The sequence below is a fragment of the Carlito syrichta genome, unplaced genomic scaffold (assembly GCF_000164805.1).
Source record: "Carlito syrichta isolate Samal-C Ts95f unplaced genomic scaffold, Tarsius_syrichta-2.0.1 Scaffold315646, whole genome shotgun sequence".
Lineage (NCBI taxonomy): Eukaryota > Metazoa > Chordata > Mammalia > Primates > Tarsiidae > Carlito > Carlito syrichta.
The window spans coordinates 542,933-554,817 of NW_007259742.1; the positions used below are offsets into that span (position 1 = coordinate 542,933).

At 45.2% G+C, this 11,885-nt stretch overlaps 1 protein-coding gene across 1 annotated transcript in view; it reads left to right on the plus strand.

The window, feature by feature from the left end:
* Positions 1 to 4,818: 4,818 nt before the first annotated feature.
* Positions 4,819 to 11,885, plus strand: part of HKDC1 (hexokinase domain containing 1) — a 66,326-nt gene continuing 59,259 nt past the window's right edge. The window contains exons 1-2 of the mRNA XM_021706499.1: positions 4,819 to 5,131; positions 11,020 to 11,182. Coding sequence (XP_021562174.1) covers positions 5,069 to 5,131; positions 11,020 to 11,182 — 226 coding nt within the window. The 5' untranslated portion in view covers positions 4,819 to 5,068. The remainder of the gene's footprint in view (positions 5,132 to 11,019; positions 11,183 to 11,885) is intronic.

Sequence of the window (11,885 nt, forward strand, 5' to 3'; positions counted from 1 at the left end):
CAATTGAGAATGTAATTACACTGAAAAATGTTAAAAGTCATATGAATTGCTTTTCCTTCTATGGTGTTTTCCTTGAAATGTGTTTTGCAAATAGGACTCTTAATGTACAGTTGTGATTTTTAAAAATTGTGTCATAATTTCTTCATGAGCATTTCCTGTCCTAGGTTAGAAATAAACCTGTAAAAAATGATTTTAAATGATCAGTAGCATTTTTTTTTTAACTGTCAACCCCAACTTGAGTATGAAGTAGCATTCTTTTGAAACTTGCTCAGGATAACATTTCTATTTCATTTGTGATTGCTCCCATAGAGATACCATAGTAACTGTAACTCCTAGCAGAGTTGGAGAGTTTCTACATTGGTTTTTCTACACTGGAAGTTTGCTCTGTCACACTCGATTCCTTACTCTGTAGCAGTAAGTGGAATAGCAGCAGGTTAGGCTGATTTATGTTATGGACAACTTGACTTTGGACTTATCATCAAAAAGAATACAGGACGGGCCGGGCTTGTTGACTCAGCTTTGGGAGGCCGAGGTGAGTGGATTGCCTGAGCCCGCGGGTTGGAGACCTGCCTGGGCAACTTGGTGAGACCTCATCGCTACAATAAATCAAAAAACCAGCCGGGTGTGGTAGCGCATGCCTGTAATTCCGGCTACTCGAAAGACTGAGGCGGAAGGATTGCCGGAGCCCAGCAGGTCGAGGCTGCGGTGGCCGGGAGCAGCCACTGCGCTCCAGTCTGGGCAGCAGAGTGAGACTCCAACTCAAAAAAAAAAAAAAAAAAATACAGGACGGAGTTCAAGATCTGTTTTCTTTAGTAACAGGAATAGAACTTTCATTTAAGTCCTAACCCTGTAATTCCAGTGAATGGAACTGGTACCTTCTAATGGTCTATAGTTATGTTGTACTGAGTATACTGAAAGGTCTGCACACATTTTCTTATCCCAAGGGACCAAATAGGATGAGATGAAATAGGAATTTTAGGAAGGAATCCCTACCCTAGTCAGGTCAAGGCTTAGATTTCGGAGATGCTTTTAGTGTGCCCAGGTAGGCTACATGCCTTTCCTTCTGTGATCTAATTTAATTTACTTTTCTAAATTTACTGATTTACTTTAATTCTCATAGTGACCACTGAGATAGCAAGAGATGAACCAGATACGAAAATGGACTTGGACCTTCACCTTCAGTGGAATAGCCCAGCTGGGAACCTAAGGCCGGTGCCCTTCCCACTGTGCTGCCAGGGCTTAAGGCCCAGCACAGGTCTCTCGTTTTCCCTGTGCTTTGCTTGGCCAGTTGCGGCAGTGTCTTGAGTGGACTCGAGCCTGCATTCAGCCCTATTCCACCATGTACCAGTTAGGCTCTGTGCCTTTGTTTCTCCATCTGTAAAATGGAGAGAACAATAGTTGCTGTAAGAATTAATATTATAAAACTCCTGGTAAATACCATATAGGTATTTGCTAAATAGGTAAATTTTATTTGGACTGCTAGTCCTCCTACCATGCACAGTACTTAAAGGAAAGCAGATCATATCTGGCTGGCTGAACTTGGTCAAGGCTTAGCCTGTAATCCCAGCACTTTGGGAGGCCAGGGGAAGTGGATTGCCTGAACCTGCGGGTTCCAAACCAGCCCAGGCAACTTGGCGAGACTCGTCTTTATCATAAATCAAAAATTAGCTGGGCATGGTAACACGTGCCTGTAGTTTCAGCTACAGGTTGAGTTGGAAGGATTGCTGGAGGTCAGCAAGTGGATGCTGGGGTGCTGCAGTGGCCATGAGCGTGCCACTGTACTCCAGCCTGGGCAATGGAGTGAGACTCCAACTCAAAAAAAAAAAAAAAAAATCTTTGGGCCTTGCCAAAAGGGACCGTGCGGATGTTTTTTTAAATTTTATTTTAATTTGTTAAGATGGGGTCTTGCTCTGTTGCTCAGGTTGGAGTGCAGTGGCGTAATTATAGTTTACTGTAACCTCGAGCTCCTGGGCTCAAGCAATCCTCCCACCTCAGCCTTCAGAGTAACTGGGACTACAGGCATGAGCCACCACACCCAGCTAATTTTTTATTTTTTGTAAAGACAAGGTCTTACTATGTTGCTCAGGATGGTTTCAAACTCCTGGCTTCAAGTGCTTCTCCTGCCTCAGCCTCCTCAAGTGCTGGGATCACAGGCATGTGCCACCTTGCCCAACTGGGACCATGTGGATTAAAGCGGAGCTCTATGAAACAGATGAGTGTAGAGATGAGAGAGTTTCCCTTCTTATATGAAAGTTTTGGCCAGATGGGTGATCCACTTTAACTAAAATGTCTCTTGCCAGTGTCAACCCTCCGATGGGTATTCGTAAGCAAAATCCAAGTGCTTATAAGACTTAAACCCAGATATCCTTGAATAGCTAATAGAGCTTTGGTAAGGGTGAAAAATTCCACAAGGTGGATTAGGATAATCAGATGAGGAATGGTCAAAATAATCTATTTTGTCTTAATTATAAAATGAGGGGAATGAGCTCGATGACTTCAAATGCACGTGATTTTTATAATCATTAAACTTCTTGGTTTAGTCAGCTTACTCAGACATGGAATGTAGATGCTAATGGGCTTAGATCAAAAATGGAATGATGTAACAGATGAAAATCCTCTGGTGTCATTTGCCTGATTAAAATTCCAAAGGCTGCCTATCTGACTCACACAAGCAACCGTGAGATTGCAGAGACCTTTGGTGATGGTTTGTGTCCTTTTGTCCACTGGCCATTGTAACTCTTATCCCTATGTTGAATAAATCAATAACAGTTGGTGCATACTGCACTGCAGAGGTTACTTTTTAAATGGGGGAATTAGGGCTATTGCCTTGCTAGACTCTGGTGTAGCCATGTGCTCTTTGAGCTACGGCTGTCGCCATGCTTCCTGGCTTTGGCCCCCTCCCCCACTTTGGGGAGGTGAATCTTCTTTCTCCTTTCTCGTTCTCTCTCTAATTTACTTTTAAATAAACTATATTTTTTAATCTAAAAAAATAAAAATAAATGAGGAAATTAAAAGCTGGGCATGGTGGCATAAGCCTGTAGTCCTAGCTTCCTGGGAGGTTAAGGAGGGAGAATCACTTGAGCCCAGAAGTTCGAGTCCCGCCTGGGCAATGTAGTGGAACCCTCTCTCTAAAATAAATGAGATAAAATAAATGGAGGAAGTAAGATAAGCAGTATTATCACTCCTCGGCTGGTCATCTGCCCCAGGATGTTATCCTTGTCCTGTGCAGGCTAGGCGGTGGCATGCCTATTTCAGAATACCAATAGTGCCACCTGCTTTGGGGAACTGAATGGTTTTGGGAACTAAAGGTTAACCTTTGTTTTCTTATGTAATAAAGGAGCTTAAAGTCATGGTCTGAGAGGTAAACAGACAGAAGAGGATAGAGCTCAATCTGGCGACAGTTTTACATCAATCTGAGAAAAGTATCTGGAGTCATTTTAATCAAGCATCCTCTGTAGTGTGGGCTTAAGCTGGAGTGCCGAAGGCTCATCCATGTGGGGGTAGAGTGTCCAGATCGGAGAATCATTGGCTTCTAAAGAGCCAGTTGTTGCAGGCTCCCTCGCTAGGCGATCATTCAGTAATTGTTTTGATTAATGAGATTGTGCAGTAGAAAAGCAAACAAAGCTGAGGCTGTTCAGCTGACCAGGAAAACACTTTTTTTCCCAGAGTCCCTTGTATGAAGAGCAGGTGCCACTTGGGAGAGAAAAACATTGGGGTGGTGAGCAGACCCTCGTTAACAGCTGGCCAGTTGCCAATTTTAGGGAGCACTTGATTAGTATTTGGGACGTTATGGTCAGGAATTTCTTTATTTGCCTTTTTCCTCTACTAGGAAGACCCTGTTGGAATGATATCTCTGTATTTTGTTTTCCAAGTACTTAGTGGAAATTCTTCATAACAACCTGACAAAATGCTGCTGCTACTATTAGTTACCAACTGAGTATCTATTGTGTAGAGAAAGAAGAGTTGGAGAGCCAACGTTATATATTGGTTAAGAGCTGGGCCTTGGAATCAAGCTCCCAGAATTGATTCCTTACTGTACCACTTACAGCTTTGTGATTTTGAGTACATCACTTAAACTTTCTGGGCCTCTGTTTGCTCATCTATCAAATGGGAATGGTAAATGCGCCATCCTCGTTTGCTGCTGTTGTTAACACTGTTGTTATTGATTTTGTGGGCCAGCTGGTGACTGTGGGAAGAGTGCAAGGTTTATTGTGCTTTCTGGGTCTTTCTCACATCAAGCGATTAGTGGATAGGCAAATATCTCAACGGCGTGAGGCATTTCTCATCTGTAGCTTCAGTTTTTCTCTCCAGTGGCAGATTCCCAGTGAGTACCAGTGACTTCGGTTCATTCTTTCTCATGCGTGTTGTTTTCTGGTTCACCACCTGTGAAATAAAAGTTTTCTGGCTTAACATTGTGAATAGATCAGTCTTCATTGATTGTGTTCTACTAACCATGGGCTGTTACCTAAGAGATTTGATCCATCACAAATGGAAGAATTTGACCCAATATTCTCGAAATCTCCCTGACCAGGGCAGTGTTCAGTCTTAATTAAGACAGTGATTCAGAGGAGCTGAGAGTCAGGGAGTTATGCCACCGGGTTGAGGAGGGAAAGACTAAGGAGAAAAGTCTGGGATGGGAAATTTTCAGAGCAGCTCAACTGGTTGAAAGTTGGCTTTGTTTCGTGCCCAACTTTTCAGAAGATTTTTCTCGGCTGAGTGGGCTTGGTGGAGCACTGGCTTAAGAGTGTTGCTTAGCAACGAGATTCTGTGGCACCCAATTCTCAAATAGCCAAGCAACCCATCAATTCCCTGCCTCTCCTCCACCAACCCTCAGCTACCATCCGGAGCCTCCTATTAGACAACCAAGTGTGTGTTGGAGGGAGGAACCAGAGAGAGGGGACGAAGTTTAATCATTGAACCAAGCAGGCTGGAAGTATTTAGTCTGCAGCACCTGGCTCCCCGGGAGGTCTCTCAGCTTGAACTGGAAGTGTGTAGCACTTCAGAGTCTTGGGAGTAAGCACCGCACAGAAATCTCTGCCCATCTCAGGGGGAATCAAACTTGGAGAAAATGTTTGCTGTACACTTGATGGCATTTTACTTCGCCAAGCTGAAGGAGGATCAGATCAAGAAGGTAAGGACTCAAATAGCTGAGACGCCTGTTTCATTCTTCACTGGCACGATTAACTCATTCCATTCCTATACCCAAGAAGATTTTGAAGTTTATTAGAAAAGAAACTGAGAGCACGTGACCAGTGAAAAACTCACAGAGGGGGATGAGGAAGTAAATCTCCCACGTCCCTGGGCATTGTGTTACTGCCACGAACATTCAATTTCACTTCCTGGCAGGTATCTAATGTGGAAGGGAATGAGGAGAATCTTCAGGAAGCTTGAAGGGGATTGTGTTTGATGTAAGGGATGTTTGTTGCAAAAGGCCGCAAAGGAAAGGAGAGTCATTTTTAAAGAAGTTTTTAGAACTATTGTGGCAGATCTGTTTATTCATATATTTGAAAGTATAGAAACATGAGCACCAAGAGGGATGTGAGTCATAATATACAATAATTGAAATACTCATTATTGGCATGTGCTGTTTGCCAATGGTATGCTATTTTTGTTATTTGTTTCTATTTTTAATTTTTTTTTTCTAATTGAAGTCTTTCTCTGTCACCCAGGCTGGAGTGCAGTGGCACACTCACGGCCACCCCAGCGTCGACCTGCTGGGCTCCGGCGATCCTTCCGCCTCAGCCTTCCAAGTAGCCGGAACTACAGGCGCGCGCTACCATGTCTGACTAATTTTTGATTTATTGTAGAGACGAGGTCTTGCCAGGTTGCCCGGGCTGATCTCAAACCCGTGGGCTCAGGCAATCCTCTCACCTCGGCCTCCCAAAGTGCTGGGATTACAAGACTGTGCCACTGAGCCCGGCCAATAGTAAGCTATTAATGGTGTGCGTTATTTTGTCACTTGGCCCAAGGAACTTGTCTACAAAATTTATTCCAAGTTGGGCTGGTTAAAAGGTTGTCAAGGGTCAAGTCGGGGTAATCAGGGTTTACTTCAGGCAGGTGAAATGATCTCAGTCTACTGCCTTGTCAGGCTACTTGCCCTGGGCAAGAAGCATCTCTTGATTTACAGATATCAGGAGTCCTCCGAGAAGAGGAATTTACCAAGCCGGGCTCGGTGGCTCAGCCTGTAATCCCGCGCCTTTGGGAGGCTGAGGTGAGTGGATTGCCTGAGCCCGCAGGTTCGAGACCCGCCCAGGCAACTTGGCAAGACCTCATCTCTACAATAAATCAAAAAAATTAGCCAGGCATGGTAGTGTGTGGCTGTAGTTCCGGCTACCTGGAAGGCTGAGACGGAAGGATCACCGGAGCCCAGCAGGTCGAGTCTGCAGTGGCTGGGAGCGACCACTGTACTCCAGTCTGGACAAAAGAGTGAGACTCCAACTCAAATAATAATAATAATAATAACAATAGTAATTAACAATAATAATAAATCAATAATTAAGATTAAGAATTCATTTTCTTTTCTCATTGGCTTAGTAAATATCCAGCCCTAAGGAAGTCTTTGGAACCCTTGTCACCTTTGGCTCTTAAAGTTCATTTCCTTGGGCCCCTTGTGGTGGTTAACCTTTTGTTGTACCCTGGGATCAAGCAGATCATGTCTATCCACCAGCCCAGGTGCAGGCTCCAGAGGCTCTTTTGACCAGAAATATGGCCTCCACTGACATGTTCCAGATCATTCTGAAAGGAAGGTCAGCCTGGGTTTGATCTTCCTCTCCCCATGGAGGGCAAGAAAGTTGGGAGCACTTTTGTAGCTACCTTAATTAAGCAAGTGAACCAGCAGGTCTCTGGTAGCTGGTTTATGGCTGCTGGGCTGAGTCATAGTTCCAAGAGAATCCTCCTCCTCCCTGTGGTAAAACACACCTGGTCAAAAGGCACAGTTTCCTTCCTCTGTGTGGTCAGTTAGTTAGTCCTCTCCTTAGTTTCTGTGTTCCTGCCTCTAGAACTGTCAAGATACTGGGCCAAATTTGTCTGCTAGAGTTACTATTCTGACCTTGGAACAGTTTTTAAAAATCTTCCCATACCAACATTAAAACAAAAAGGAAAATAAAAATAGAAACCATCCTGACAGCTTTTTTTTCCAATTCAATAAATTGACCTATTTGACCTATTGATAACACCGGGCTAGGCCTGGTCGTTGACCTCCAGATTGAGAGGTCATCCATAAGAGAACTGGTTAGGTTTTCAATGTGTATTTTTTAACAGTTTAATAAGTCAATATTACGAAAAAAGCGGAAATGTTACCTTCAATCCCACCTTTAATTTACATTTAATCACAAACACTCTCATCTGTTGTGTGGAAATCTTTGTGGTTTTTCTCATGGTGTATGATTTTACAGTTCTGTTTATAATGTATGTGCAGTTCTGAACCTTCTGCCACATATTATACTGTAACCATTTATGGACATTTCTCCACCATCTTCATAATTATCATTGTAATGTCTTTCCAATAGTCCATCAAGTGGATATGCCATAATTTATTTAACCTTTACCCTCTTTTTTTTTTTTTTTTAGAAAGCAGGTTTTATTGAGAGGACAGTAAAGCCCCCACAGTTGGAGGGGACCTGAGGGGGTTGCCTATCTTTACCCTCTTGTTGGACATTTGAATGTTTTCCAAATCATTTTCAGCAATTAAAATATTGTTATGATAAATATTGGTAGATCTTTATCATTCTTTATATTTAGGGTTATTTCCTGAGAATTGATTCCCAGAAGTGAAATCACACTGGGTCAAAGAGTAGTACCTTTTTATGACTCTCAATTCATAACCTGAGACCTTTGGACTAAATGATCTCAAAGGCCCCTTCCGGTAATATTCTGTAATTCAACAGCTCTGAGCTTTAAATTGATGAATTTGCCTTTTCTAAGTTAATCATGCTGTCCATTGGCTTCCTTGTCAAAAAGATATCCCCTCTGAAGGTCTGTGAGTCTCTCTAAAGTAAGCCTGGTTTTCTGCAGCACAAGTACCCTTCCTTAGTGCCTGGCACATGTCCCTAGTTACACAGGCCTCAAGTCATTTGTTTGGATTTATTTATTTACTTATTTTTTGAGTTGGAGTCTTACCCCGTCACCCAGGCTGGAGTGTAGTGACACGCTCACGGCCACCTCAGCATCGACCTGCTGATCCTTTTGCCTCAGACTTCCAAGTAGCCAGAATTACAGGTGTGTACTACCATGCCCGGCTAATTTTTTTGATTTATTGTAGAGATGAGGTCTCGCCAGGTTGTCCGGGCTGGTCTCGAACTCGCGGGCTCAGGCAATCCACTTGCCTTGGCCTCCCAAAGTGCTGGGATTACAGGCTGAGCCATCGAGCCCCGCCACTTGTTTGGATTTAAAATGTAGCTTTTTTTGTTTTTACTGGTTTTGCTGTCTCTTGGCTGAGAATAAAATCCACTTCTGGATGATAGGAAAAAAATAAATAAATAAATAAAATGTAGCTTTTTGTCCCCCAACATATGTTTGACACTCCTAGCCAAGACTGTACCACGTGCTGTGGAAGATACTAATACTAAAGAAGAGACTGGTGCTGAGTTGGCATTCTTTCTATCCTAACTTTAACTTACTGAAAGAGCAAGCAGTGATCCAAAGTGCTAAATAACCCCATTCAACTACAGCTCGCAAATGACCCCCACAGGGCCTCAGAAGCCATTACTTACATAGAAGGGATGGCATTATGTGTCTAGAGAAGGCCTTTAGACTCTCAGGTTAAACAAAAGTGGCCAGTAGGTACAGGGCACTGTTTGAGAGGCCTTCGGGTGAGAAAGGACCAAGTTCAGTTCCTACACAGGATAGCCCACCCTTCCCCAGCCCCAATTACTTGGGTCACGTCCCTTCCATCCAGATTTCCTCATTTGTGTGTGGCTGTTCCCACCAATTAGTCATCAACAGACTCGAGGGAGCAGGAAGCCCTTAATGAAGCATGACCTGGTTACATCCTGTCTTCTCAAATCTGCTGAAAGCTCAATTGTCCTTTTTTGTTAAAGGCCCTCTGATGATTTTCTGGCCTTTCTCTGGCACCCGAGGCCACAGAGCCAAGCAGTCATTTCCCCGTCTTGGGTCTCTGCATTGGCATGGTGCTTAGCTGGGTCCTCCCGTCCTCTGATGCTCGGCTGATGGCTGGTACCTGTCCTGGGTTGAAGGCGATATGAGCCCTGTGCTTTTGGTATAATTTGTCTGTTGGACTTGTGAACCCCCATGGAGCTGTGAACCAAAACCAGGCCATGGGGCGAGGAGTCTAGAGGCTGCATTATAGTTCCAGTTCTGCCACTTAATCTTAGATCTATTTATGCTACTTAATGACTCCAAGCCTCCTATTCCTTATCTCTCAATTGGGGACAAGAACTTGGCCTTCCCTGGCTGCCTCAAAGGATATTGTAGGGATTAGAAGAGGTGACATAGCCAGGTGCAGTGGCTCACTCCTATAATCCCAACACTTTCGGAGCTGGAGGCGAGAAGATTGCCTGAGCCCAAGATTGCCTGAGCTCAATTTGACAAGACCTTGTCTCTACAATAAAAACAAACAAACAAACAAGTAGGACTAGTGGCTCAGTCTGTAATGCCGCACTTTGGGAGGCTGAGGTGGGTGGATTGCCTGAGCCAGCAGATTCGAGACCCGCCTGGGCAACTTGGTGAGACTTTATCTCTACAATAAATAAAAAAATTAGCTGGGCATGGTAGCGTGCACCTGTAGTTCCAGCTACTTGGAAGGCTGAGGCGGAAGGATTGCCGGAGCCCAGCAGGTCGAGGCTGCAGTGGCTGGGAGCATGCCACTGCACTCCAGTCTGGGCGACTGAGTGAGACTCCAACTCAAAAAAACAAAAAACAAAAAACAAAAACAAACAAACAAAAAAGGCTGAGGCAGAAGGATCACCTGAATCCAACGGATCAAGGCTGTAGTGGCTGTGAGCATGCCACTGCACTCCAATCTGGATGACAGAGAGACTATAACTCAAAGAAAAAAAAAAGAAGAGGTGACATACATAGAAGCCCTTGGGAATCTGTAGTTGTGTGTTATTAGCCTTAAACTACACTTCCCCCAGTAGTGTGCCTGGGACCAGGTCTCCTTGTGAACTGGAGGGTGGAGAAGGTGCTCAGTATATAAAACAGGGCTGGCACATACAGGGCCTATATGCCAGTGTCTCTCCTGCCCCCATTAGCCATCCATCCCAGCGAACCTTGGGAATCCGGACTGCATTAGCATGAGGCAAGAAGCCTTGCTGCCATTCCTGAAGTGACATATTCCCTCCAAGTGGGCTGAGCACAGCCATAGTGATCTGTATCCCTTCCCTCTGTTGGAACAGCAGTACTCTGCCCCAGTTTCCTGGTTACTTGAATGACATCCACTCATTTTCAATAGCAATTTGAGCTGACTTTTAAAATAAACTTGGCCAGGCTCAGTGGCTCACGCCTATAATCCCAGCACTTAGGGAGCCTGAGGTGAGAGAATTGCCTGAGCCCATGGGTTCAAGACCAACCTGGGCAACTTGGCGAGACCTCATTTCTACAATAAATCAAAAAATTAGCCAGGTGTGGTAGCGCACGCCTGTAGTTCCAGTTCCTTGGAAGGCTGAGGCAGAAGAATTGCCTGAGCCCAGGAGGTCGAGGTTGCAGTGGCTGTGAATGTGCCACTGCACTCCAGCCTGGGTGACAGAGTGAGACTTCAACTAAAAAAAAAAAAAAAAAAAAAAAGAATCATGGGGGAACCATTCCTTCCTCAGGGTTTGCCCTTCAGAGGAATAAATACACAGTTTCTCAGTCCTCTGTTCAGTTCTGTTCTCCCAATTCCCTACCTTGTCCCATGCCTGCTGAGGGGTCCCAGAAAGAGCTTTTGGGAGTCCAAGTCATACAACCATCCCCAGAGTCAAGAATGCAGCCTTTGTGACGGGCGTGGGAGTGCACAGCCCAGCCTGTCCTGAAGGGCAAGCACTCCCAGTAGCCCACCCTGGTGGCCGGCGTCTGTTCCAGGTGGACAGGTTCCTGTATCACATGCGGCTCTCTGATGACACCCTTTTTGACATCATGGCGCGGTTCCAGACCGAAATGGAGAAGGGCCTGGCGAAGGACACCAACCCCACAGCCTCGGTGAAGATGCTGCCTACCTTTGTCAGGGCCATTCCAGATGGCTCGGGTGAGTGGGCTGGGGACTCCCAGGCTCTGGTCTGGTTCCTCTTGGCCAGTGGATACCCAGCCCCTCTGCCTGGCCTTGTCTCTCCATCTCCTGTCCTCCCAACTCTATGCTCAGTCCTGCTGAATACCTCTTGGTTCCTGATAGCTTGTCTGCTCTGCCCATCTTGGCCTCATACGTTTGTTCCCTCTCCTGCTGGAGTGTTCCAACTATTCCTCTGGGGAACATCCACATAGCTTTGTCCTCTCAGCTTAGAGATCCCTGCCTTCCTCTGGGAAGTCCCCATGCTGCTGTGCATGAGAGTTCCTGCTGCACCAACCGCTCCCTGAGGCCAGGGTCTCACTCACCGGTGTCCCAAGCACCTAGCATTGTGCTAGATTCAGACCAGGCTCTGATATGTTTGTCGAATGACTAATAAATGGCATTCACTCCCAGGTATTTAGATTCTAGGCTATGGCGAGTAAGTAACGAAAGGAAGCATGACGCTGTTAAAATACTAGTAAATGATAATTTAAGAAACCTGAAGCCGGGCTCGGTGGCTCAGCCTGTAATCCCACACCTTTGGGAGACTGAGGTGAGTGGATTGCCTGAGCCCGCGGGTTGGAGAACCGCCTGGGCAGCGAGACCTCATCTCTACAATAAATCTAAAAATCAGCTGGGCATGGTAGCACATGCCTGTAATTCCGGCTACTTGGAAGGCTGAGGC